The sequence below is a fragment of the Tenrec ecaudatus genome, chromosome 10 (genome assembly GCF_050624435.1).
Source record: "Tenrec ecaudatus isolate mTenEca1 chromosome 10, mTenEca1.hap1, whole genome shotgun sequence".
Taxonomy (NCBI): Eukaryota; Metazoa; Chordata; class Mammalia; order Afrosoricida; family Tenrecidae; genus Tenrec; species Tenrec ecaudatus.
In genome coordinates, this window is record NC_134539.1 from 107,204,680 (window position 1) to 107,232,496 (window position 27,817).

A 27,817-nucleotide genomic window follows, 5' to 3' on the forward strand; every position below is an offset into this window, starting at 1 on the left:
CATAGAGATTTCCAGCTGACAACCCCTTCCAATCCAAGAGCCCACCCCTTGTAGACCTCCACAGCCTGAAAGGGGCATAGCCCCCAGGGCCCTCAGAACCCCCCTTTCCCTGTCAAGTCCCAGTGCCTAGGGTGGGCGGGACGGCAGCCCGGCCTCTGTCCTGTGGTCACAGCCTATCATTTGGGGCCAGTTTTCCTGGAACCAGGCTCAGCCTTGGCAATTTGGGGGCTCTGGACGGCCACTCCTTTCCCAGCTCAGTCTCCACAGGCCGGTCTTGGAGCTGAGACCCCTAAGACCAGCAGGGGACTGGGATAAGGTGTCCGCCACCTCATCCTGACCCACGGAGGGTGTGGTTGGTGTGACCACAGATAGAGAACAATGCAGAGGTAGCTGGGAGAGAGGGAGAGGGGAGATTAGAGACCACAAGATGGCCCAGCTCAAACCCACAAATCTTGCTCCTCCTAGCTCCCCACCCCGGAGACCAGGGTCTCCCACACCCACTTCTCAGGCAGGAGTTGGAGACTCAGAAAAGTGGACAGCCTGCCTTCACCCTGACCACCCCTCCCAAAAGGCCTACTCCCTCTCGACCAGCTGCCCTCAGAGGGGGACTAGAAACAGCTGTGTGTTGCCCTCCACTCACATGCCTCTTCTCCAGGTACAGTGTTTTACAGTGCTGGTGGGCTGTTAACAGTACGGTTGATGGTTCAAACCCACTAGCCACTCCACGGGAGAAAGAAGAGGCTGTCTGGCCCCATAAAGGTATACACTCTCAGAAGGCCCGGGGAGCTGCTCTGCACTGTCCTGCAGAGGGACTATGAGTCAGAATCGACTCCTGGTAGGGCTAGGACCACAGAGAACTGTTGGCAGAGGTAGGGGTGTGGGGTGGGGGGAACCCTCAGATGGCCTCTATGAGGGCAAAGGACTGAACAGGAGGCAGGGAAGCCAGTCCCCCAGCCTCTAAATTCTGGCCAGTGTATTATTGGTTCTGCTTCTTTCTTGCGCTGGTGTAAGTTTAAGGAGCCCTCCTGGTGCAGTGGGTTAAGGGTGAGGCTGCTAACCACGAGGTCAATGGGTCAAATGCAGCAGCCACTTCATGACAGCAAAATGAGGCTACCTATCCCCATAAGATTTGCAGTCTCAAAAGCCCTAGGGAGCATTTCTAATAGGGTCACTCTGTGTGGGTGATAGAACTGCTTCTACTCTTAGCGGCACAGTGTCTCCCCCTGGGTCCCTTTCATCAACCTCCCCGCCACAAGGAGACGGCCAGGCCAAAATCTGGTCTTACCGTGTAACCGGGGCTCAGTCACCTTGAGTGTCTCATCTACAGACAGACAGGGCCAACCTACCACAGTGCCCACCTGAGTGTACACACAGAAGTCCCTCCGCCCAGCTTGGGGGAGGTGGTGGGGAGGGTGGCCCACTGTCCACACTGAGGGCCGGGGTAACAGGGACTGCTGCTAATCGCTTCTTCCCAGAGTCCCAGGCCTGTCCGGCAGCCATGGCCAGCCTCAATAATGGGGGCATGGAGGGACTGCTCTGGGCCCAAGCCCCAGTACCCTTCAGCCCCTATAGGCAGGAGGGAGATGGCCCTGCCCAAGGATAGGTACTGTGATGGAAGAGGGGCCAGAGGGCAGTGGAAACTCAGGAGTTAAGTGGTTGACTCAACAGAGAATAAAGATGCCTAGAAGGAAGACTTCCACTAGGGGAAACTGAGGCCAGTGGCTAGAGTGCCTAGGGAGCAGACCTGGTTATTGTTTGCAGGGGAGATGCACATGAACTTCTTGAGACTAAGTGTCCCAGCGGCCTTGGGACCCTGGCCACAGTAAGGGAGGGTGAACACCCTCTCCTAGGGGTTCAGAGCCCAGAGAGGTCTGTCACACAGCAAGAACCAGTAGCAAGAAACCCAGCCCACCAGGGGCCCAGTGCTGGGAGCCTGGGGACCAGACCAGTCTCCTCCCACCCCCAGAGTGTCAGGCCCTCACTTCCAGGCAGAAACAAAAGCCACTTCCTGTCCGCACCCCTCTCTGAGCACTTCTGCTGGGGGGCAGGTTCATACTCAGGCCTGTGACCTGCAGCTCTGCAACCTCCCTGCTCCACTCACAAAAGGGGAAACTGAGACACAGCCCAGTCATGGACTGACCCTGGGTCGTAGGCCCCGAGCCTGAGTGCCAGGCACTTCCTCAGAAAGCTCAGCGGCAGAACCAGCCAGAAGGTACCTTCACAGGAGGAAGGAGCATGGAAGGGGACAGCTGGCAGTTAGTCACTGGGGCCCTGCCATTCCAGGCCAGCCTGGCGCTCCCTTGGGTGCTGGCCCTGCCACACAGGTATTCTGGAATGCAGCCCTAGATGTTTCTCCATTATGAAGACTGGCAGTGGCCAGGGTGGGCCCACCTGAGGGGGCAGGGAGGGCGGTGAGTGAGCAGGAAGTGGACTAATTTCATCCTGGGAGATACCTATAAATAAATGTTTGGCCTCTACCTACCCAGGTAACCCTGCCCAGAAGGTCTTAATTTCTTCATCAGTCAGCCCTGGACAGATTCAGTTGGGCAGATTAAAAAAAAAAAAGAGCTCAGAGGAAAATGAACCCAGCCTGGCACACATAGAGGCTGGCAGTCCTTGCCCCTGAGCCAGTTTAGCTGTTTGGGGAAGCCCCCAGTACTGCCAGGCCTGTGTTCCCTTCTGGGTCCCCATGCACGGTAGTGAATGGTTGCCATAGAGACTGGTCTCAGCTTCTCTGGCAGCCAGGACTCCCCCAGGGCAAGGCTCTGACTGTCTGAACACCCTCTCAGCTCCAAATGCCCAGCATGCCACCAAAAGACTCGGCCCACTGTCATGGGGTCAATTCTGACCCACTGCCACCTTCTCTGAGGCTTCCCAGGCTAGAAATCGTTATGGGAGCGGCCTGCCTCGTCCTTCTCCCCACAGAAGTGCTGGTGGGCTCCAACTGCTGACTTAGTAGTGACCAGCCCCAGACTACGCCACCAGGATCAAGTGGAAGTTAAAAGGTCCTGGGAGGGGAGCAGTTGGTATCTCCAGAGTAGCTGGGGAGAGAGATCAGTTATCAAATCATCATTCACCCAGCAGGTGCAGGGTCCAAGGCCAGCTCCACATGACTAGGCTAGCCTCCAGGAGCAGAATGGTACCTCCTACACCCCCAAGTGGAGAGATGGAAGCCCAAGGGCTGAGGCGACTCTGGGAAGCAGCCCTGGGAGAGGGGGTGCAAGACCCTCCCGGGAGGCTGCTTATTTCTCCTGACCCAGCAACCATGTTGGGCTCAGAATGCAGGGTGAGAGGCTGCTAGGATGGCCAGGGTCATAGAAGCAGGAGCCAAACACCCTTGGGAAATTCAGTGTCATGACTGAATTGGATTGATAGCCATCTACCCAGAAGGGATGCTGCCCCAGGCAAGAATCTGTGTTGCCAGGCCAGGAGAAGGGGTCATGGCCTACCTCCACCTAAGGTCCCTGGGCTGGAAAGAAGGCTGTCCTAGGCAAAGGTAAAGGGAGTTTGGTCTTAGTCTGCCCTGCTGTGTGACCTTGGGCAAGTGTCCACAGTCTCTGAGCATCACTGTCCCGACTGGCTAGGATGGCGGAGGGAAGGGTTTAGACAAGATTTCTGGGCTACCTCCATTTCTTCCAACAGAAGCTGTCATGCTTAGCAAGAACAACAGGAGCAGAGCCTGGCTCCCATTCCCCAGGCTCTGGAGCCGGCTGCCTTCGGGCGTTCTCATGGAGAGGAGGAGGCCAGACCCTAATTAAGTGGATCACCAGGTGGCACTGGGAATGCCAGGGCCAGGACAGAAGCTACCTGCTTTCCCAGGATGGAGCCCAGCCCTGCTGGAGAAGGGAGGGATCTGCAGAGTGTGTTCAAATGGACTTTCATAAACAGAAAAGCAGGGCGGACCTGGCGGCCGGCCGAGGTCATGGCCTGAGCGTGGCAGAGAAGGCAGTGGGGTTTGTGAGCACCATCACCCCCACCCCCGGGTCTGGCCTGGTCCCTGGGGTTTCAGATGCATTCTCATGGACTCCACACACCCCGGGTGGACAGGAGGAAACGATCACACAGAAGCCTGATGGCATGCCCAAGGTCACGTAGCTGGTACCTGGAAATGCCTGGACTCTAACTCTGGCACCAAAGGCTCTAGCCCCATGCTATCCTCTCCAGGGACCGCTAGCCAGTGTGGCCACTGACCACCCAAGGGGCAGCCGGTCCAAATTCACACGGCACACCAGATTTCAGAGACTGCGTCTGAAGAAAGAGTGGAAAACCTCCCACTAATACTTTTTTTTTTAATGATTGCAGGGTGGAATGGTAATGTTAGGTCTAATGGATTCACGTGACTACCTCAAAACAAAACGAACTCACTGACAATGAGTCTGTTTTGACCCAAAAGCAACCCTAAAGGGCAGGGAAGAACTGCCTCCATCACTCTTTACGGGAACAGACTGTCTTCGTTCCCCTCAAGAGGGGCTGGTGGGTGCCACGTGCTGGCCTTGCAGGGAGCAGCCCCGTGCTTCACCCACGACGCCAGCAGGGCTCACGGAGATCCACATTCACTAATTTCACGGCTTCCCTTTCCTTTCTGGAGTGTAGCCACTAGGAAGGTTTGCATTCGACAGTGCGCTCGCAGAGCATGCCTTCAAGACAGCGCTGAAACAAACCGTGAAGGCAGTGAGCAGCGTGTCCAGAGGTTTGAAGGGTGGAACCTGTTATGAGGGAGCCAGGGCCACACAGTGAGGGTCTTAGAGGCCAACCCTGGGTGAGCCATGAAGGAGGCTGAGCAGCAGTATCATACCCCCTTCTCTGTCCCCACTGGACCTGCCAACCACAGATGGACTCAGTCTAGGATGACCATTGCCCTGGCCCCGGCACAAGAACCAACAAGCCCTAGTAGTAGCCATAGAGACAATAAATCTTCCCAACTTTGGGGAGCAGAGGGCAGGGTGGGGTGTGGGGGCCAGGAAGTCTACCATGAAGAGAGGGAATGATGGAGCCAGCCTTATCCGGAGAGGAAATCTGTGTACATCGTGTGTTGGGGGCGGGCCTGCCTGTGAGCAGGGGGTGGTGGGAGGCACAGCCCAGGCAATGTTTGCTCAGGGGTTTCCGGGCCTTCCTCCTTACTGCCCCACTCCTCTCTGAGCCACTACCCTCCCCCTCACCAACTCACCAGCAATGATCTCTCTCATTCCCTCCTTCCCACATTCTGACTGGGGGGCTTGGAAGTAGATAAGCACCAGGCCCCCTGACTCGCCCTCTCCCCCTCAGCTCCTGCCAGAATCCGCCCCCCCTGAAGAATGTCAGAAGGGGTGGTCTGGGCTGGAAAAAAAAAAAGCAAGCAGGGGAGAGTGATGGTGCTCGAGGGTGAGAGAGGTGGGGGAACTCTTGGGGTCATCTTCGGCGAGGGTCTGTGTCCCCATCTGGCCAAAGAAGTCTAGTTTTATGTGCTGCCTGCAGGTCTCTGATGCCCTGTGCCAACTTCTCCTCAAGAGTGGCACCTCTGCACCCTCGTCTAGGCAGCAAGGGGCCCAGACATTCATGACAGTGGTTGGTACACTCGGGTGGCCCTCATTATTCCTGCCCATCAGGAGTCTCCTGGACATGCTGGACATGGCCTGACCCAGAAACAGGGGCCACTGGTACTGGTCACCAACTCCTTCCCGCAGAGGGGGAGTGAGCCAAGAGGTTTTCAAATCCAGGGTTGAGGGGGCAGCCTCTGCTCTTCCCACAGAGTTCTCCTCCTCCTTTTTACACGGAGCCGAGTCCCACAGAGTGGGGTCCAGGGAAGAGGACCTTGGAGGCGTGTGGTAGGTGGCCATCCAAGAAGGTTCTCCTCTCTCCAGTGACACAAAGTTCCCTTCAGAATCAGTCCAAAATTAAAAGATGATTATTTTTTGAAGGGGAGGTGTAGTTTCTTTTCTTTAATTTTTGGTCACTCTAGGTTGGACAAAGCCGTGTTTGGTGACGTTCTGCGATTGTATGGCTGGTCTATATGCATTTTGCTCCTCCCACAGGGAGCCCCCACGAGGCCAGTCTGCCAGAGTCCCTTGTTCTCCTGCCTCACCATCCCCACCCAGGGGCAGTTCCATCTAGGGCCAGTCCCTCTCCCCAGGTCCCCCAGAAGTGGGGGAGGGGAGCAAGCTGAACAGAATTCCAAGACCCTGTGGGTGTGGGTCCCCAGTGGGCTGACAGATCAAACATCCCACAAACAGACCCAAACATGAGCTGCGACTGGGCCAAGGTCACACACCAAACGTAGTATTAGGGGGCAATTGTGGAGCTGGATCCCAGTAGTTCTATCCATCCCCAAGACCTGGTCCCCAGAGATGCTCAGAGAACACTTGTCCGTCCCTTTCATGCCCCTGTAGGTCCCCCGCAACAAGGAGCAGAGAGGCAGCGGGCCGTCTTCAGGCCTCTTAGCCAGGGCCAGCTGCAAACCGCATCCTGGGTCCCCAGGCACCGCGGACCCGCCCCGCCCCTCCCTCTGCTCCCCGCAGCCCCAAGCCTTTGTCAGCCACGCGCTCACGCGCGCACACAAACACACACACACACACACACACACACACATACACACGCGCGCGCGCACACGCTCTCGCCGGCGCACACCCGTCAGGGGCGCGCGCATTCCCTGCCTGCACACGGGGATGGAGGCGCCGGAGGAAGGAAGGAACTGACCGGCCACCACGGACAGACGGCCCGGGCTGGGGGAGGGGGAAGGGGAGAAAGGCCTCTGAACCTGCCGCTGCGAAGGGAAAGGGTACCTAGAAGGCGGAGACGCCTAGACGGCCAGGCCGAGAAGAAGACAACGGGACACACGGGCGAGGGAGGACGCGCGGGCTGTCCCAGGGGTGGGGACTCCCTCAACCCCGGCCCTGCGCTGGGGGGCGGGTGGTGGTGGTGAGCGGGGAGCCCCTGAATGGCACACAGAGAGCCCAGTTGTGCCTTAAGGGAAGATCTTCTAGGGAGCGCAGTAAGCTCTGGGGGCACCAAGCAGGGGACCTAGGACCAAAGGCTCCCCGGGGTGCCTCGATGCAGGAGGGGGGTGTCCTGGTTCCCGGGCTGGGTGGGGCGCTCGCTCACCTGCCACGGTGTACCTGTCCAGGTAGTTGAGCACGTTGCCCAAGCTGAGGATGGCGGCGGCCGCCCCGCGTCCGCGGCCCAGGCTGGCCGGTTTGGGCGGCTGCGCGCCAGGGCCCTTGGCAGCAGCTGCGCAGCCGGGGGTGCCGAGGGTGCCCGGGGTTCCAGGAGGTCCGGGCGGGGCCCTCCTCACGCTGCCGGACAGCGTCTGCACCTCATCGTCGCCGGTCGCGACTCCTGCGCCGCTCGCACCCCGCGCCCCGCAGCAGCCGCTACCGCCAGCCCCTCGCTGCGACCCTCGGTGCGGGCGCCGCCGCTCGGCGTCCGCCTCCTCCTCCTCCGCGCCGCCCGCCGCCGCCGAGGCGCATTCCAGGCACATCATGCCGGCCTGGGCCGGGGCGGCGGGGGGCGCGGGGGGCGCGGGGCCCAGACTGGGCCCGCTCAGGGCGCGCGCGCGCCGCCGAGCCGCCGCTGCACCATCGCGGCCGGGCCGGTCGGCTCCTGCGCTCAGGCTGCGGCGCTGCCACGGTTCAGCCCTATGCGCCCCTGCTGCCGCCGCCGCGGCTCTGACAGCTGCCGCCCGGGCCCGCCCACCAGGCCCGTGCCCAATCAGCTCCGCGCTCGAGCCACAGCCCCGCCCCGCACGTGCTGCCCCGGGGGGCACGGGGGGGGGTGGGCCGCAGAGCCCTTCCTGTCCAATCCAGACGCAGGCTCACGGGAGTCGCCCGGCTGGCGGGCGGGGGTGGCCGCGCCAGGACCCAGAGTGGATCTGCGGGGAGCCCAGGCCAAGCCTCAGAAAACAGAGCTGGTGGCAAGCACGAACACTGCACCCCTGTCCAAACATCTGACCCCCATCTTTTAGAATACCCCCTAAAAGCTCACTGCCCTCGAGTGAATCCCAACACCTAGATCCCTTTACTATAATATCAGCTCAAAAATACAAGTCAGGCTCGTTCCTCTTTTTACTTAACACACGATGGCATGAAAGGGACAGCTAACTAACGGCCCCTTCTTGGCTTTACACGGATGGCACTGGGTCTCCGATCAGTCTCTGCGCCCCCAGCTTCTTCTCAGTCTATGCTCAGCAGAGCGCGGTCACACAATGTCTGTGAGCCAGGAAGGTGCTCTCCTTTTAACTGATTGAACGAGCTCTCTCCACTGGTGGTGGAAACGGCGGTGGTGGCTAGAAACCGCTCAGCGACACCCCCCCCCCCACACACACACACACTTCGGGCGTCGGGCGGCCACTGCACGTGCCACACCTGTTATGCCTTGGGGATGTCTTTATGAAGCCCTTTCAGGAGAGACCCCGTGGTACGTGCCATCTCCCTACCGTCCCCTGGGCGAGGAGCAGGCCTCTGAGCGCCCAGGGATGAACGAACGGGCTCTCTCAATGAGGCCGAGGACCCAGTCCAGCCATGTGGATCCCGCGGAGGGTTTCGAATGGGTCAGTGGGCCTTCAGCCACTGCCCGCTGGCCCTGATTTAATCCGCTCTCAGAGGCTGTGGAAGGGGCGCTGGTGGCATCGTGGTTACAAATTGGGCTGCTAACTACAAGGTCAGCATTTCTAATCGATCAGCCGCTCTGCGAGAGAAAGGGCTTTCTACTCCCTTAAAGAGCTCCAGCCTCAGAATCGACTTGACGGTAGGGAGTTTGAGTGAGTTTGAGGAGGGCTCTGTAGAACCAAGAGGCATGGCAAGTGGGGGGTTAAGTCCAGGACCTGGCACATAAGGCTGTGTTGCCTATCTCTCCAGTGAGACTCAGTCCCAATCTCCTCCAGAGCATATTCTTGTGTGCCCTCTCCCTGCTCCACAGAGGCAGCCCTGGGCAGGCAGAAGAGGGACCGTTCCAGGATAGAACGTTAAGGAGGCCCCTCCTCTCCCAAGGGCAGGCATCCCAAGCCTCAGCCTTTCAGCTGTGTCCCAGGACCCAGCCTCTTGTCTTCCACTCAGCTTGACCACCTTCTTATGTGTGACACCATCCTATTCCCTCTCCTGGTCTCAGTTCCTCCATCTTCGGTAGATAAAAAATTAAAATTAACAAACAAACCCCCAAAGCTACTCCTACGGGGTTGATTCGGACTGGTCGGGCACTCCCTCCCTGCTATCAAGTCACTGCTGACTCATAGCGACCCGATTGGACAGCATAGAACTGCCCCTGTGGCTTTTCAAGACTGTGAATCTCCGTGGCAGTAGAAAGCCTCATCATTCTCCCAAGGAGTGGCTGATGGTTTCAAACAACTGACCTTAATTTAAGGTTAGCAGTCCAAAGCATGACCCATTCAGCCACCGGGGCTCGAGGCTGTCTGATTCCTGAAGATTCTGACAGTCTTGAAAGTCTTATGTAAGGTCACTGACTCATAGTGACCCTAGGTAGGGTTTCAGAGGCTGTAAATATTTATAGAAGCAAACAGCCTCAACTTTCTCCTTCATAGCTGTGAGCAGTCCACTGCTAGTCACAGTACCACCAAAGCTCCTTGGGGCTAGCAGGAGGTTGGGATTTATGTAATTGGGAAATCTGTGCAGCCCCACCTTCCCAAATGAGGGAGACTCCTGTCCCCTGTGATGAGTGGGTGGGTACCTTCTGTGCTTAGGGTCACAGCCCCTAATCTCATCCATTTCCAAAGCACTGAGAATTCCATGAAGCCCTCTACCCACCCCTCCTCCATTCATGTTTGGAGCTTTGATCGACATTGAAATGCTGACAAACAAAGCTCAGAGGACAGAAGGTTAGACGTGCACAGAGCCCCAGAAGCCCGATGATTACTCCCTCTGAGGCACAGACAGGCCCCCCGGCACAGAAATGACCCCAGCACGGAGTTGCAGGCGCAGGGCTCTGACACCCTCCCCTAGTGCTGGGAGCTTAGTGCCCCCCGCAGACTGCTTCTGGGGCCCCACATCTACAGGCAGGTGCAGCCCCTGAAGGTGTCTGCTGCAGTGAGTCATGGCACAGCCTAAGGGCGATGCAGCACAAGGCATGCTCCCCCTCTGCCCCCACCCTCACCCTCCCCACTGTCTCTTGTGAGCAAAGTTAATCCCCAAGCTGGTGTTTCTTGGCGCCTTCGAGGTGTATTTTAAATTCTGCAAAGTGACTAAAAATACACCTCAGCGTGTTAGGTATGAATGACTGCGGTGGGAGGTAAGGGAAACATTTCATTCTGAAAGTTGCCTCGCTGCCTCTTTCTAGCTTGCTGAGCTCAGGCCTGCAGAGTGGCATCCGGGAGGTTCCTTGGTGTGGCCAGGGGGTGGTAAGAGGTTGTCAGGCAAGGACAGAGCTGGGAGCTCAATCGGACTGGGTCAAGACGGACCCCAGCAAGGACCCTCGTGACCCTAGGATGTTGCCAGCGAGAGATCAGCCTCTGCTCAGTCTGGGGAGTGAGGGGAGTCGGGGTGGTGTCCCACAGGGAGTGTATGCCCAGCTCTGAAGGAGGCACTGCCATGCTGCTAAGGCTAAGCTCCCCTCAGAGTCAAATTGCCTCATCCTTTCCCCTGGTCTTTGCCCAAGGAATCCCCTAGGGAAGGACAGAGATTTAAACCCTTCACAATTTTCTTTCTTTTTTTTCATATTTGCATTATGTTTTTGCTTTTGGTAGTATTGGCATTTTCACAATATTAGGTATTGTCTGGGAAGATGGAATATTCTTCAATATATGTAAGTTTCTTGGTTTCTTTTTTTAATCATTTTATTCAGGGCTCATACAACTCTTATCACAATCCATACATACATCATCATGTAAAGCACATTTGTACATTCACTGCCCTCATCATTCTCAAAACATTTGCTCTCCATTAAAACCCTTGGCATCAGGTCCTCATTTTTCTCCTCCCTCCCCAGTACCCCCTCTCTCATGAGCCCTTGATAATTTATAAATTATTATTTTGTCATATCTTTCCCTATCCGATGTCTCCCTTCACCCACTTTTCTGTTGTCCATCCCCCAGGGAGGAAGTCATATGTAGATCCCTGTAATTGGTTCTCCCTTTCTACCCCATCCTCCCTCGACCCTCCCGGTATCACCACTCTCACCACTGGTCCTGAAGGGATCATCCATCCTGGGTTCCCTGTGCTTCCTGCTCTGATCTGTACCAGTGTACATCTTCTGGTCTAGCTAGATTTGTAAGCTAGAATTGGGATCATGATAATGGGGGAGAGGGGAGGAAGCATTTAGGAACTAGAGGAAAGTTGTATGCTTCATTGTTGCTACACTGCACCCTGACTGGCTTGTCCCCTTCTAAATTTTCGAGACCTCTGAGCTGTTAAGTAAACCAGCTATTTCCACCAGTGTGAGTCTTGCTGGGGGTCAAGTTCCACCGGTGTGAGTCTTGCTGGCAGGTGAAGTCTGGAGCAGATCCTTGTGTGGGGTAAGAGGTCACCAGGGCAGAGTAATCAATAGGACAGTAGCCCTTTCTGGCTGGGTAGTCCTTCACAAATCACAGTGGTCTTCTTGAGAGTCAAGGGTAGTACCACCAGGTTGCACGGTTGAAGGGTTATTTCCACTTCACAGCCAAAGAGAGGAAATGTCCCCAAGGTAACATACCTAGTAAATCATAGACCCCAGACCAAGCCTGGGAAATATGGCTTTGAAGCTGGAGAGCACATGATCGAATTTTGCAAGATCAATGCCTTCTTCGGTGCAAACACTTTATGTCAGCAACATAAATGGGGACTGGACTCATAGACCACACCAGATGGAATACACAGGAGTCAAATGGACTAACTCTGCAGGAAGAGGTGACGGAGAACCACAGTCTTAGCAGCCAAAGGAAACCAAGAGCCAACTGTGGAACAGACCACCAGTTGCTCCTCTATACCTAAGTACAGGTTGAAGTTAAAGAAAATTGAAACAAGTCCAGGAGCACCAAAATACATCCTTGAGCACATTCCACTCAATGTTCAAGACCAGGTTTGCCACATTGAACATGTGAGAGGACATCATGAACATCATACATGAAGAAAGCAAAAAAAACCAAAAACCTCACTGCCTGATTCTGACACAGTGACTTTATAGGACAGTGTCAAACTGCCCCCTGTAGCTATACATCATTATGGGAGTAGAAAGCCTCATCTTTCTCCCAAAGAAGCCAAAAAAGGTAATTGAAAGACAAGAAAGAAAGAAAAGATCAACGTGGATGTCAGAAGAGACTCTGAAACTTGTGCATAATCATAAAGCAGCTAAAGCAAATGGAAGGCATGATAAGTAAAAGAGCTGAATGGAAAACTTCAAAGGGCAGCTTAAGAAGACAAGATAAAGTATTTGCATAATGAAATATGTAAAGACCTGCGGTTAGAAGAATGCATTCAGCATATCTCAAGCTGGAAGAACTGAGGGGAAAACGTCAAGCACTACTGAAAGAATATAGGGGAAATATTGAATAGCGCAAAAAGTATTCAAAGACAGTGGAAAGAATATAGAGTCACTGTACCAAAAAGAACTGATTAGCATACAACCACTTGAAATGGTATCATGATCAGGAACCAGTGGTATTGAAGGAAGAAGTCTAAGTTGCATAAAGACATTAGCAAATAATAATAATACACAGGAATTACAGAATACCAAATAAAATATTTCAACAAGCTGCTAAAGTACTAGAGGAATCCACATGTCTATGCCAAGAGATTTGGGACACAATTGCATGGCCAACTGACGGAAAGAGATTCTTATTTGTTCCCATTTCCAAGAAAGATGACCCAATAGAATTCAGATATTATTAAGCAATACCATATGAAAGTAAAATTTTGCTAAAGATAATTCACCAACGGTTTCCGCAATACATTGTCAGGGAGCTGCCAGAAGCTCAGGCTGAATTCAGAAGAGGATGTGGAACAAGGAATGTCATCGCTGATGTCAACTGGATCTCGGCTGAAAGCAGAGAACACCAGAAAGATGTTTACTTGTGCTTTATTGACTGTGCAAAGGCATTCGACTGTGTGCATCATAACAAACTGTGGATAGCCTTGAGAAGAATGGGAATTCTAGAACACTTCGTTGTGCTCATTCGGCACCTGTACACGGACCAAGAGGCAGTCGTACAAACAGAACAAGGGAACAGAGCATGGTCTAAAATCATGAAAGATGTGTGTTAGGGCTGTATATCCTTTCACCCTGTTTATTTAATTTGTGAGAAGCTGGGTTATTTGAAGAATACAGCTTCAGAATGGAAGGAAGGCTTTTTAACCAACTGCTACCTGCAGATGATCCAGCCACGGTTGCTGAAAGCCAAGATTTGGAGCACTTGCTGATAAAGATCAGAGGCTGCAGCTTTCTGTATGGATTACGACTCAATGTAAAGAAAATCAAAATCTTCACAACTAGACCCACAGATAACATTATGATAAGCAGAGAACAAGTTAGATCGTCAGGGATTGCATCTTGCTTGGATCCATAGTCAATGTTCATGGAAGCAGCCGTGAAGAACTCAAAGGGCACACTGCATTGGGCAAATCTGCTGCACAAGACCTCTTTAAAATGTCGGAGAACAACAATGTCACTTTGAAGACCAAGATGCTCCTGACCCAGGCATGGTATTTCAATCGCTTCAGATGCATGTGAAAGTTGGACTACGAATAATTAAGACCGAAGGATAATTCATACATTTGAATTACCAAGTTGGTGGCAAATATTGAAAGTACTGTCGACTGCTGGAAGAAATCAAATGACACATGGAAGAAAGAAACAAAGACACAAAAGAAAACAAAGACGCACGATCAAATGTGTCTTGGGTGAAGTATAGCCAGAATGCTCCTGAGAAGTATGGTGGACAGACTTCATTTCATGTACGTTGGTTATTGTCATAGTTGAGTTTTGTGTCAACTTGGCTGTGCCAGGATTCTCCCATGATGTCATCTAGCTAAAAGTGATCAAGTCCATGACGAGGTCTTCTGTGAGCAGCCAGACAATTGTGGGAAGGTTAAGGTGGGGTGCTACCCCATTAGTAAGTGGATGAATGAGAGGATTATCCCTCAAGGGGGTAGCCCACTCCTGTTTAAGCAAACTCTGTGAGGAGGCTACGTCTGGAACCTGCATGTGGCTCATCAACCTCCAGGTCTTTGGACTTGAGCCAGTGGCCCGCTATATTGTCTCCCAGGATAGGCAGGGAGCTATCAGTGGTCTGGGATATTGTCCACTGACCTTGGATTCATGGGACTCTGCATCCAAATGGCTCAGTTGCTGACTTTGGATTAATCTGCCTCACACGCCTTCATGCCTCTAGATCCATCTTCCTGCTTCCTTGTTCATCGGCCTCGATAGCTCTGTGAGTCAGGAAAAGCCTCAGCTTAACATCTGACCCACAGACTTGAGCTGGACTGGACTTACCCACTGCAACAATGGAGTGAGTCACTTTCTCGATATACGTTTCTTTCTTTATGCATTCATGCATGTGTCACTCACTCTGCTTCTCTAGAGAACCCAGCCCAACACAGGTATGTTATGAGGAGAGACCAGTCCCGTGTTTGGTCAAGCAGAAGAGGAAGATCATCAAGGAGATGGATTGACATTGTGGCAGCAACCGTGGGTCAAGCATAACAGTGATTGTGAAATGGTACAGGAAGAAGCAGTGCTCTGCTGTGCATGAGTCGAAACTGATTCAAGGGCACTTAACAACAATGAGACAGCAGACTAACTTCGGTGTATCTGTATTTCCCAGATACTTCCTCTACTACCCACAATGCCACTCCTAGTTCCATCAGCAATCAGTTTCCTTCACTCTATAATGGGAGACTGAACTCAATGATGGCTTAAGGGACTTCCGTTCTGATAGTCATTCATTGGGTCTGGACCATGGTTTCAAAGCAAATGGGACACAGAACATTCATGGTCAGGATTCTAAGGGCAGGAATATTTGCAAAATAGTGGATTAAACACAGAGAAGCAGGTTTCCTTACATGGGTGGGGCTGGGGAGTGGAGTTCAGAAGCTTTGCTATAACTGTGGACTTTGTATCATTCAGAGAGAGGTCTAGGCTGTGTTTCCATGTGAACTTGATCATAGACTGTCTTGGAAGATTAGCACTCTGCTGACCACACTGTAAGAGACACCAGCCTGGCATGTAACAACCCTTCCAGAGCTGGCATTTTTTAGCTCAGTCTACCTCTACCCATATCCTACATGGAAATCAGGCCTCAGTCGCTTCTCATCTGACAAACTGTTCCTTAGCAATTCCTCATCCACCCATATGCTCGTGACACCCACCTTTCATGCTGATGACACCATCCTCCGTCTCTAGTCCTAGCCTCATCTCCAAGACCAGCACTGCCTATTTCTCTCTCTCTTTTTTTTTTTTTTTGGCTTTAGTATCTCCCAAGGCCTCCGTTGCCTGTTGACTTAGCTCAAATCTCCCCATCTTTCACCTGGATGCTGATTAAATTCCACACTACCTGCCCCCACCCCCCACCCCTCGGTATTATCCCTCAATTGCTTACTGAGTCGAGTTTCTAAATTACACATATGACCCCATAATGATCCTTCTCAAAACCTTGCCTTGTCTCCCCATAGCCTACAGGTTTAGAAAAATATAATAAGTTTCTTCGCGTAGTTTCCAAGATCTTTCATGACCCATGCCAGTCGCCAGTCTGGGCTCCTGTTACCCAGCTCTGAAAAGCACACTCCCAGGTACACTGGCACGAACTCACCCGCAGCTCGCCACACTTCTTCCGATCTGGAGGAATAACAGAAATTGGAGGCGTTTGTCCCTGCCCTCCCCTCAGCAGAGAAGCGCTCGGCCAAGAATCGTTCAGGACCACGGAGAGCGCCACGCGCCCAAACCCCCTCCCCCAACGACTCAGTCACCGCAGTGAATTGTTTAATGTGGCTCTGCTGGTCATGGTCTTTGTAACTCCCACCAAATGACTTTTTCCTGATGGGGCTTCATAAAAGAAGGCGCATCTGAGAAGAGACTGTCCCTGTCTGAATAATTGTAACCTGAGCCTTTGTAGCCAGTTGATTTCCTTCATAAACACCTCAACTGTGAATACATCTCGGAGTTCGGTTCGGCCATGGCAGTGACTTATCGAACCCAACTGAAAAGTATAGAGTGATGTAGGAGGGGCAGTTGATGACAGAATTGGCATGTCTGACCTCAGCTTCCTTGGAATTGGTCTTGGGCAGCTGATGTTGATGATGGTTATCTTCTTTTCCCCCCAGGTGGAGTTAGAGGGGTGGAGAAGAAAAGATTAACACTGCCTTTTTTTAAAGGGTTCAAAGTTATGCATTTCTCCAACTTGGTATTGTAAAGTAGACCTATATGTGTGATGCAAATCAATATGATAATCATCATTATATAAAAAACTTGTAAGCTTGTGCAGCTGCCTTAGCCAGTTCCCTGCTTCAGCTGGCAAGGCTCACTTCCTGCAAGACATCCCTGAGGAGATGCTGCAAGGACCTACCCCGACGCAGCCCTGGGTGCTGGAGCAGCCGTGTGGAGACCCCTGCCAGTGCTGAGATGCTTACACGTTCACTGACTTGGCTTTCCTTCTGCAGTCGGCATCATTGCATCTGTTTTGTGAGATGGAGGACTTCATAGATTGGTTTTGGACATATGGGTTAATGTTGGACTTATGGGCTTGGGCAGCACTGGGTTGGGATGTTTTCTTAATGTGCACTTAGCCTTTATATAAAACTCTTATACGTGAGTTTCTGTGGATTTGTTTCTCCAAAGGACCCAGACTAACACAGCTGAGAAAGGAATTAAGATTTGCCTAGGAGGAACGAGCTTTATTTTAAGACAGAAACTCATGCAAAGTCTCCGTCTTCGGTACAAACCTGAGCCTTTCAAATGTAGATCTCCCATTTTCTCAGGAGTTGTAGGTGGGGCTCAGGTTTGCAGTAAGCACTTTGCCATTGGACGCATCAATGCAGGAACCATCTGAGAGCCTCCTATGACTGGAAGTTACAGGCAGCCAAGGAGCAGTCAGCCTGGTGTGCTTGCTATGGTTAATACCTGTGTCCACTTAGGGCCGTGGTTCTCAACCTGTGGGTCACGACCCCTTTGGCAGGGGTCACCCAATTCATCACAGTAGCAAAATGACAGGAAGTAGCAACGAAAATAATGTTATGGTTGGGGGTCACCACAACATGAGGAACTGTATTAAAGGGTCGAGGCGTTAAGAAGGTTGAGAAGCACTGACTGTGGGAGTGGGAGTGGGAGAGAAACAATAACGAAGAGACTAGTGGGATTTGGACGTGTTCCCTTGGCACCCCATTGACATGCTTCACAAAGGCTAGAGTTCGGAGAGGAGAGGGAAAGCCAGCTGGCCTGAAGTTAAGGAGTTGTGTGGACTCCTGAGCCCATGGGCACAGACCTAGATCCTGGGGTTGGGGCTGAGAGTGGATTCACAAGCTTGCATCTAGTGGCCAGCGGACCTAGCTTAGATAGTGAGGACTGAGGTGACCAGAACCTGACCAAATGCAGAGGGAGAAAGAAAGACGAGTGACACTGTGAGCTGGTTGTAAACTGATGAAATGTCATGATTTACTCAGGACTGAACTTTGTTTATCCAACCAGAAATTAATGTTCTTCACATGAGGAAATCTCCTTGTACTCTCTCAACCCTCAAAGTACTGGGTTGATAGAGATGGGCAATTTAAAATTTGGATATCTAAAATGGGAGAGGGGGATACGTGCATGAAGTGACTAGCTTACAAACTCTAATGGATGTGCTTTGGGGAGAAAATGATTAAAAGTGGGGAAGTTAATCCTTCATGTATAAATGAGGTGGCTTGCAGCGCAGTGAATTATTTAGTACGGCTCATCTTGTCAGTCTTGGCAACTCTCATCAAAGGCCTTTTTACTGACAAGTCTGGGTAAGAGACGATGAGAGAGGATACTGATAGGATTATGAGATTCAGTTGTAGATGATGGTTAAGAGGGCTAATTGTGATTAGGATCCTACGGGGTATATAATGTCATTTCTGAAGTAGGATGAGGGGATTTCATGGCTAGTCAGAGAGAAGATCCAGGGATGGAGCACAACCTTTGGACCTGAGATCCCTGTGCATTGAATGAATCTCCTTGACCCAGGAGAGAGCTGTGACACCAGGAGAGTGGCGGGGGAGCAGCAACAGAACCAGCAGTCAGAGCACACGAGACAAAGTGGTGAACTTCCCAGTTCATGGGGCAAATAAAGCTGAATGCCTTCAGGCAAGAGACTGGCTTGTGGAGTAGGAGGTTTCCAGGCACTTAATTGGGAGGGCTAGGTTTGCTGATCCACAGAGCTAGAGCTGAGTATCTTTGGACTGGGGCTTATGGTGTGCCCATTAGGCATTTATTGGCGGTAGTCCTAAAAGAGCTTTGTAACATTGCACTCTGGGAAGAGACCAATAGGCCGTGTGGCTGAGAGGCCAAAGACCAAGAGAGGCCCATCTGCAGGCATGGCTGAGAAGAAACTGTCCTCTCCAAATAGTTGTATCCCTGAGCATTTGTAACCTGTTGACTTCCTTGATAGATCCCTTGATAGAATATGTCTGAGAGTCCCATGTGACCATTGCAACCAATGATCAAACCCTACTGAAAAGCACAGGATGCTGTGAGAGGGACAGTTGGTGTCAGAATTGGGAAGGTGGAGCATGCTGGACCTCAACCTCATAGGAAGGGGCCGGAAGTGGCTGATGGCTGATGATGGTGACTTTCTTGCCCCCTGGTGAAGTTAGAGGAGATCAGACATCACCTCCACATTGTTTCTTTGATAGCCAGGCTCTATCTATGTGCTCTCTGCCAGGCTCTCTCCTCCACTTGTCCTGCAGCAACTCTGCAGACAGACTTAACGTCTTCCAGGATGTCAGGTGCTCACCCACCTGGACAATCGACCATTTCCTCTCAGGCTACTTGCGTAAGTTGTATATTCTTCCAGCACACGAACTCATTATGCTGATTGTGTTTGTGCATCAGGGCATCACCTACCCTCCATGACAGGCCTGAAGACTAACAGGCCCATACCCGGTCTTGATTCATCTCCACTCGCCAACCCAGAGGAGGTACTTAGAGTGTTTGTTGATTGAATGAAGAAATGACATTTAGCAGGTGTTCAGGAAATGCGTGTTGATTTGCATCTATTGCTTGGAATGACTCAGAGTTAGGCAGAGTCCTCTCCCAGTCCCTCAGGAAAAGGCATTTTCTCCATAATTGACGCCACCACCTGCCACCCACCACCCACGATAGAAAGAAGGTACCTGCTCTCTACTCCTACTGTTGCCAAAATCGGGACTTCCCAGAAGCCCCCAGTCTCCAGCCTCACAAGAATGCTTTGCCTCTGCCTCTCCCTTGCTCAGAACAGATGGTTCTGGGTCCTGAATAACATAGAAATTCCTGTTCTGTCTTTTGCGTATCTGCTCAATTGTAGCAGCCCCCGTCTCCTCTGTACATGGACCCAAAGGCTGTCAGAAACGAAGAAGCCCGTGGAGGACAAGGCGCCTTCTCCATCCACAGCCCTCGTTCTGTTGTATTTTCCTTGCAGTTTTGTTCAGATGCTTGGAGCCCATTGCTCTTCTGACAGCACCCGGGTTTCCTGGTCTGCACGGAGCTAGACACCAGGGCCTGGGCATGGGCGCCTGGCCAGCACAACCGACCTTTCGCGGGCAGAGTATTCGATCTAGAGTAGCGTGTCAGAGGAATGAAGATAAAGTCTGGAGTGCTAGAGAAGGTCCCTCGGAAGATGGCCCTGACTCCTGAGTCTCCAGCCTTCTCATCCCTGCCATGAGCTCCTAACCAGCTTTCAACACATTCCCTTTCCTGCCTAAGCCAGTCCGTTTCGGGAGCAGCACAGTGCTACCACCCTAACAGCTGTGGTCACACGGAGGGAGCAATCCCACCACCCACCCCCCGCCCTGAGGGTGGGATAAAGCAAGCAGGTCTCCAGCAGCTCCCGACGGCCTCCTGCCAGTTCTGCCTTTAGACGGAGCAGGCCTGGCCAGGCACAGAGGAAAAGTCAAACTCCTTAGGGAATGGAGTGGGCAGACCAACGACATCTGGTGTTGCGGGAAAACCAGCCCGGCTTGGGGAACCATCTGGACGAACTTGCTCAGCAACCCCCCCAAAGTCTGAGGCCAAGGTTGGAGAGCTTTGATGGGTCTTTTCACTTGCTTCCCCACCAACACGCACCGACAGACACCTACCTGCGTGCCAGGGTGACACCTGAGAGCTGGAATGAAGCACGTGTCTCAGGAAAGTAATAAGCACATTGACCCAGAGGGTCGGGCTTGAAGGCCTCATCCCTTGAGGTTCCCAACAAACAAGTCCCACATCTTAGTGACCAGGATTACCCAGCAGATGCCTTTCAACCTAGCAGCTGTGCTTTTGTTTACTAGACTCTGAGTGGCCAGGACCTTTGCCCACATCTCCTGGTTCTAGCGACGTAGAAGGTGGGAGGCTGAGCACAGCTGGGGATCTGGCTGGACTGTGGAGGAAAGGCTGGGGCCTGTCACTCTCAGGGTCCAGCACCCCTGGTACCCCTGCCCAAACCACTTTTACACAGCTAAACACAAAACAACTCACAAAACCAAAAGCATCGCTGCTGAGTCTGTGCTGGCTCCCAGAGGTCCATGTGATGCCAAATGGAACCCACAGGGTTTTCTCACCTACCCAGACCACCAGGCCTTTCTCCCGTGACTCTGCTGGGTGCGTTCAAGGGGTACTTTCCAGCTAACTAGTCCAAAGTGTAGCAGATTGCACCACCCAGGGTCTTAACAGCTTGCAAACTCCTGGCCTTGCAAATGGTCCAGTTCAGTCCCAAGAAACACTACCCCGCCTAGCTCAGCAACCCAAAGCACCAGAACTCATGTGAGCCCGGACATGAGGGGTTCCAAGTCTGAGCTCCCGGGCCAGGCACTGGAAGCCCTCTGGGCCCGTCCAACCTCTGCTGCCTCTTCCCTCTCTTCCACCAGCACCTACACCGTCCTCTCCAGCCATTCCACAATCCCATGAGTCATCACCACCCTCCCCACTTGTGACTTATTGCCTCCATCTGGAATCCCGCCCCCCCCCACCACACACACACCTTCTCCTGCTCTTTTCCAGCTCCCAGGCTGGCATGTGATGCCTTCCCCTGGCCTTGGGTGTGGGCCTTCTCCGGCACCAACTTCTCTGGGCTTGCTGCCGTTGCCCCTATGTTGATTCTGACTGATGGCGCCCCGTGTGTTACAGAGCAGAACAAAGCTCCCGCGGAGGTCTCGGCTTTCTTCTTGATGGAAGCAGGTCTTTTGTGCTGGGTTGACGTTGGGTGGGTTCAAACCACTCACCTGCAGGGAGCTTCCTTCCCCTCGGTTTGCTGAGTGCCTGTCCTCACTGGCAGGTCCAAGGGCACGGGTGGGGTTGGATCAGGCACTGGCACTACAATGGTGACCATCGCTCCCACTGCGAGACCGTGGGGCAGACAAGAAGGAGCCTTCTGACTGTCCTCCCTAGCCCCTGGGCTTGGGTGGGGACAGCAGTGAGGCTTGGCTCAAGAGAAGAGCTTGGCCATTTGGGGAGATACTCACCCTCCTGGGGGTTCCCCACACCAGGTGTTTGGGATGAAGTTTCAGAGCTGGACTTCAGTGGGAACTCCACAGGGCCTGGGTCAGAACGGCCATGCCAAACAAGCCTCGTATGCAGAGCGGGGGAGTCTGCATGAGGCAGGGGCACGGAGGGACAGAGCTCACCCCATCAGTGAATGCTGAGGGGGGAACTGTCATGTCCCCGACCAGCCAGCTCCTTCTCAGGAGAAACCAAAAGTCCTCATGGGTCCCGCTCCTTGTGACAGCATGGGCAGCCCAGCTCATGAGCTACAAGCGTTGAGTCGTGGGTCCGGGTCTGGCCAGGCAGTTTGTGATGCCAGCTTTCCAGGAAGGGCTGAGACTAGGGAGCAGGCATGGCATCAGTGGAAGAGCCTGGGCCCTGGAGACTAGCCTATCCAACCACTTGGAGTGGGGAGCCCCAGGAGGCAGGGCAGGGGCAAGCCAAGGTCAGAGGTATGCACACTGCTCGGAAGCTGCCGGGAGGTAGGCACAGCCTGGCACCACCAAGGTGGTCATCAGCAAGCAAACAAGTGATCTCCCAGCCGGGCACCCCGGGAGGGGCGGGCCATTCCTGCTCGTGGGCAGAGAGAGCATGCCTCCCCACGGCTTCCTGCCTGGAAGCTACAGGCCTCCTGCAGGACCCACTGAGACCAGCTGCTCTGAACACAGCAGCAAATGTGGGACCCGCAGAGGCAGCCCTCCCCACTACGGGGACAGGAGGGTGGGGGTGTCAGAGGATGGCAGCTGGGCCTGTGAAGGTACAGGCGTGGGAGCGGCTCCATGTGGGCCCAGGAGCCGGGAGTCACCACACCCCACCTGAGCGGCCTAGAAGAAACCCATCTCTCAGACCACCATCTGTCCCCATGTTGTATTCAGAAGGTGAATTCACCCAGAGGATGTCCTGTAACTTCCTGCCCTGCAGAGTGGTGGGGGGGGGCGGGTCGGGGTCAAAAAGGGTCTCATGAACTGGAAGGCCCAGGGATGGGGAACACTTTGAGACCCTTGCTGAGCAGGGGGCCACCCAGTAGGGCAGGCCGGGATGATCCCCCTTTTGTCCCCCTTCCTCCCAGCAGAGGCACCCTGAGGCTAGAAATAACATGCTGGCCCAATTGCCTGGACTTCACAGACTCCATGCTTTAATGGGGGACCCTGGCAGCCCTGCTGAGGACCTCAGAACGGCTGGATTGGTGCAGTTCTCGGGCGCAGGCCCAGGCCTCCTGCGAGGGTGCTGACAGCTCAATCCCAGCCCAGGCCTCGGCCGGCCAGCACTCTGGCTGGGAGGGTGGAAGTGGCAGGTGCAGCTCTGCTGGGGTCCCTGAGCCACAGCCAAAGGTCACAGCAGTTCGCTACTGTGGAGGCTGGTGAGAGGGCCGGGTTTTCTGGCCAGGTGGGCGGGGCCTCCTTGCTTCCTGCAGGGGTCTCAGGGCTTCTCTGGAGGGGCTTCCGCCCCCAAAAGCAGGCTGAGGCGCTCCACATCCTTGCTGTTCGAAGGCCCTGGAGGAGGAGTGACACTCAGCCCCAAGGTGACCTGGGTACAATCTCGCTGGAAGTCTTTTCAAACTGCAAACTAAATCCTTAGTCCGACCCCTCCCTCATCATCCTCTTCAGCCTAGATCACCGCAGGACCTCCTGGGGCCTCTCTGTTTTACCTCAGGCCCTCACAGACGGTTTGATCTTAGCCGTGGGGTTGCTGTGGGCAGCATTTCAAACACACAGCAGCCCTGGGAGAAAGACTGCTACCTTCAAGGTCAACAGTATGAGTCCTCCAGATGGCAGTGACGATGTAAATCTAACCCTTCCTGCTCCTTCCCTGAAAGAGCACCTCCTCCCTGAACACACACACACACACACACACACACACACACACACACACACACACTCTCTACCATCAAGTCAATTCAGACTCATCGTGACCCTGCCCAGGGTTCCAGAGACTAAATTTTATCAGGAGCGGACAGCCTCATCTCTCTCCCACAAAGCAGCTGCTGGATTTGAACTGAGGACCTTGTAGTTACCAGCCTAACCCCCAGTGCCAGCTTACGCGGTGTTAAGGCCACAGGCCTCACTGGGGCCCACCAGGCTCCTCCTGCTGTGGCCTTGTTACTCCTGCCCTCAGCCGCAGCCCACCATGCCCCCGCCCCACACCGACCCGTGGCAACCTCTGTGAACCAGAGTAGAGCTGAGCTCCTCGGGGTTTTTAATGATTGCGTTTGGTGAGAGAGGAGCTCACCAGGGTTTTCTTCCAAGGTGCTCCCAGGTGAGCCCCAAATACCAACCTTTCAGTGAGCAGCCAGGTGTGTTAACTCTTTGTACCACCAGGGGACCCCTACCTTGGGCTTAGTAAAACTCAGAACTCACTGCCATCAAGTCGATGCTGATTCTCAGCCACCCCAGAGGGCAGGGTGGACCTGCCACAGTGAGTTTCCCAGACTGGAACTGTTTGTGGGGTGGAGCGGCCGGTGGTTTTGAACTGCAGACCTTGGTGATCGCAGTTCAACTCGAAACCACTGTACCACAAGGCCTCCTAGTAGGTGTGTAATAAATACTTTTGAATGAATGAATGATCTGGCCAGGGGCTCAGCTCTGAGTGGGTGGGACGGGCAAGGGTACCTGTGTCAGTCGCCTGGGCCTGGGCCTGGGCCTGGTCTCGATCTCTCTCCAGGTGCAGCGCGGTCAGCAGGAAGCAGCCGCCGCCCAGGACGATGACAAAGGCGCAGCCCATGAAGCTATGTTGCAGGCTGAGGAAGCGTTGCAGGTAGGAGTCGGGCCGCCTTGCTCGCAGAGCACTGGAGATCTGCAGAGGAGGAAGGCTGCGTCTTGTTGGCCCACCAGCCCACGCCGAGGGTCTCAACACAGGTGGTGCCCCCCCCCCCGTCACCCCGGGGCCTTACCAGTCCAGTGAGGTAGGGGCTGCTCGCATCTCCCAGGATGTGGCCCACCGTGATCTGCAGCGCCTCTGCCGTCCCCCGGCACCTGGGCACCACCACAGACTACAAAACACAGGGCCCCGGGAAAGCTCCCCAGGCGAGGACAGAGGGTGGAGACCCCTCACACCCTCCTGTTTTCCACCTGCCAAGGACAGGGGCCTGGAAGTGTGCCAGGCTGGCCGGGGGAGCAGCCACCATGAGAACAGTGGGGTGGGAGCCCCCCACTGAAGGCTTTGGTCTCCAACTGGAAATGGATAAATGGATGGGCCAAGAAGTGTGGCATAAACGAAGGGGGGGGTGGTGAGCCTCAAAAAGTTCTTGGAAAGATAGGATAAGATAACGGGGTTTTTCCATGAATGATTCGCAGCCCTCTGGTGCATACAATGGAAGATTGACCGTCAACCCCAGAGAGAAATCACGTTTCCGGACAGTGAGGATGGAAGACCGAAGAAAAACGGAGGCCTTTGAATTGTGGTGTCCGTAGAGGACATGCCAGACGGCAATGAGTTTGTTTGGTTTGCGGGAAGGGTTTTGCCAGAAGAATGACTAAATCCGCCTTGGAAGAAGTGCAGCCAGAATGCTCCTTAGAAGGGACTTAGCGACTTCCTTCTCCTGTCCTTCTGAGCTGTCCTCGACGGGGACCAGAGGACGTCATGCTTGGCTAAGCCAGCGGAGAAAGAGTAAGAACCTCCACAAGACGGACGGCACAGTGGCTGCAAACATGGCACGGTGGAGCGGCGGACGCAGGGCCGGGCAAGGCTTAGTTCTGTGGACTCACAAGGAGTTGCAACTGACGCACGGGGACCTAACAACCGCAGCACGTGGATGGACCTTGGAAGCCTTCTTCGGAAACAAATCAGACGCGAAACAACAAATATTGTTTCAGCCTCCTTATGTGAACAATCCAGAGTGAGTCAGAGTGCTTGGATTGGCGGTTGCCATGGAAGAAGAGGTGAGGGACTGGGGAAGGGGGTGGTGGGGGCAAGGCTTCCGGGGCACAGAGTTTCTGTTTATGATGATGTAACAGTTTTAGAAACAAAGCTTGGTGATGACTGCAAGAATTAAGGGTGTCATTTGTACCCCTGAATCCTACATGTATAAACTATTAAGATGGGAAAGGTTATGTCCCATGTATTTTATCACAATTAAAAAAATTTTAATATTAGTAAAAATATTAAAAGCCTGGGCAGAGACCAGGATGGCTGTGAAGAAGTGATGGGGTTGGGCAGAGGTCCAGGCTGGCAGAGTGAGAAAGATGTCTGACCAAGGGTCTGTGTGCCCTGGCAGCTTGTGGGCACAGTGCAAAGGGATCAATCCTTCCCTCGGACAGGTCTAGTCCAACTGGGCAGAGACTGGCAGCTCCAGAGGCCCAGGCAACTCCATGGAAGAGGATGTGACAGGCTCTGCCCCCCTTCTTGTAGCCTCGATGGGGCGGGCCACCTGGCCGGCAGGTAGGAATATGGATTCTGCCACCAGGCTGTCTGAGTCCCCATCCCTGGTCTCCCCACTCGCTGGCTGTATGACGTTAGGCAAATCGCTTCCCCTCTCTGTGCCTCCATGTCCCCTGCCCCTCAAATGAAGCTAACCATAGCCTCTCTCTCCAGGACTGAGCTATCATGACTAATCTGTGCCTACCAGGAAACATCCTGTTTACGTCGATCCCGAGGGAATGCGCACCCCGGCACTCCCGGAGGCACATTGCTTATGGGCATTGGAGCTCACTGTGCTTTCTGGATGGGTCAGTGGTCACACGCTTAGCTACTAGCCCGAAGTCAGAAGGCCTGGTGAGCCCTCTGAAAGGCGGCCACCTAGGAAAACCCCGTGGAGCTCGGTTCTACCTGACCCAGCAGGGCATGGCCATGGGCTAGAAGCGACTGAACACCAGCTGGCCTGGTGGTGGTGGTGGTGGTGCTGTGTTTTGGTCACACGCCTTCCTTCTCCCCAGCATGCCTCTCCTTCTGCGGTCCAGCTGAGCATCCTGATTGGTTGCTTTGGATTCACTTTCTCAGAGCTCAGACACCTGCCCTGAGTGTCCCCAGGCCATGCGCAGGTGTCACTCAGAGCTAGGAGACTTCTTTTCTTCGTCCGCCCCTGGTACAATTCCTTGCAGGTCCCTGGGGTCCAGCGGGGCACCAGGCACCAAGGGGACTAGCTGAAAATCTGCCTATCAAAGTACAAGAACCATCTTCGAGACCGACTGGTCCCAGGAGACAGCCCTGCCAGAGCCCAGGCTGCAGCAGGGCAGGGTTGGGGAATGGCAAGGAGAAGCGGAGAGCAGAGGCCACAACCATGAACCGACCGGGTATCAGAGACCCACTCCCGAGGCCTTCCCCTGCTGCCAACTCGGTTATAACTCACAGCACCCCTGGTTAGGGTTCCCGAAACTGCCCATCTTTATGGGAGCAGACAGCTTCATCTTTCTCAAAGGGAGGAGCAGATGGGCTTGAACTGCTGATCTTGCTTTTAGCAGCTCAATGCCTATTCCACAGTGTCACCAAATACTCCACCTCCCCCCCCCAAAAAAACCCCTCACTCACTGCCATCAAGTCGGTGCTGACTCACAGTGACCCTACAGGACAGGATAGAACTGTCCCTGTGGGTTTCCAAGACCGTAACTCTTCACGGGAGTAGAAAGCTCTGTCCTTCTCCCTCGGAGCGGCTGGTGGTTTCAAACTGTTGATCTTGCGGTTAGCAGCCCAGTGCGTAACCACTGTGCCAGCAATGCCGCCACCAGGGCTCCACCAACATAAACTCATCAGAGGATAATGACAAAGATAAGAGCAACAATTGCTACCACTGCTTAAGTATTTCCTGCATGCATTTTATATATCAACTCCAACCACCCATGAGAGAGAGAGAGATGCGATTACGGTCTGAATTTCATAGCGGAGGGAATCGAGGCCACAGAGAGGTTAAGGCACGTGCCCCAGGGTCACCCCGCCAGGAAATAGCAGAGCTGAGACTGACCCTGGACCTGGCCTGTTGACCACACTAGTGTCCCAGGCAAGGAAGAACTCTTCTGGAAACGTTCATCATTTGAGAAATGAGGAAAAGGAGAAAGAGGACACGCTCCTAGCCCTGGACAGGACCGTGATGGGCAGAGAAGTGGGAAGGAGGGACACCGTGGGGCCAAGGGTGTGGAGGCCAGAGCCCGGAGGCTGGTGCTGCAGGGAGTCTGGTGAGATGGGGGCCCTGTGGGTGGGCAGAGGGGCAGGAGTCACGTGGGTACTGGCCCTGGGCCTAAAGGAAGCTGGCCCTGCCAGCAGTCAGGAGGAACTGACCACAGCTTTGCACCTCCGCAAGAGCTTCTTTCTCACCTCGTAATTATGT

At 53.9% G+C, this 27,817-nt stretch overlaps 2 protein-coding genes across 2 annotated transcripts in view; both read right to left on the reverse strand.

Moving 5' to 3' along the window:
* SPNS2 (SPNS lysolipid transporter 2, sphingosine-1-phosphate) overlaps positions 1–7,554 on the reverse strand; it is a 38,814-nt gene extending 31,260 nt beyond the window's left edge. Inside the window, exon 1 of the mRNA XM_075561161.1 lies at positions 7,078–7,554. Within this exon, the coding sequence (XP_075417276.1) occupies positions 7,078–7,456 (379 nt within the window). The 5' untranslated portion in view covers positions 7,457–7,554. The remainder of the gene's footprint in view (positions 1–7,077) is intronic.
* Positions 7,555–22,980: 15,426 nt separating this feature from the next.
* The window catches only part of SPNS3 (SPNS lysolipid transporter 3, sphingosine-1-phosphate (putative)), a 53,645-nt gene continuing 48,808 nt past the window's right edge, over positions 22,981–27,817 (reverse strand). The window contains exons 10-12 of the mRNA XM_075559593.1: positions 24,452–24,550; positions 24,171–24,354; positions 22,981–23,054 (exon numbers count right to left, since the gene is read on the reverse strand). Coding sequence (XP_075415708.1) covers positions 22,981–23,054; positions 24,171–24,354; positions 24,452–24,550 — 357 coding nt within the window. The remainder of the gene's footprint in view (positions 23,055–24,170; positions 24,355–24,451; positions 24,551–27,817) is intronic.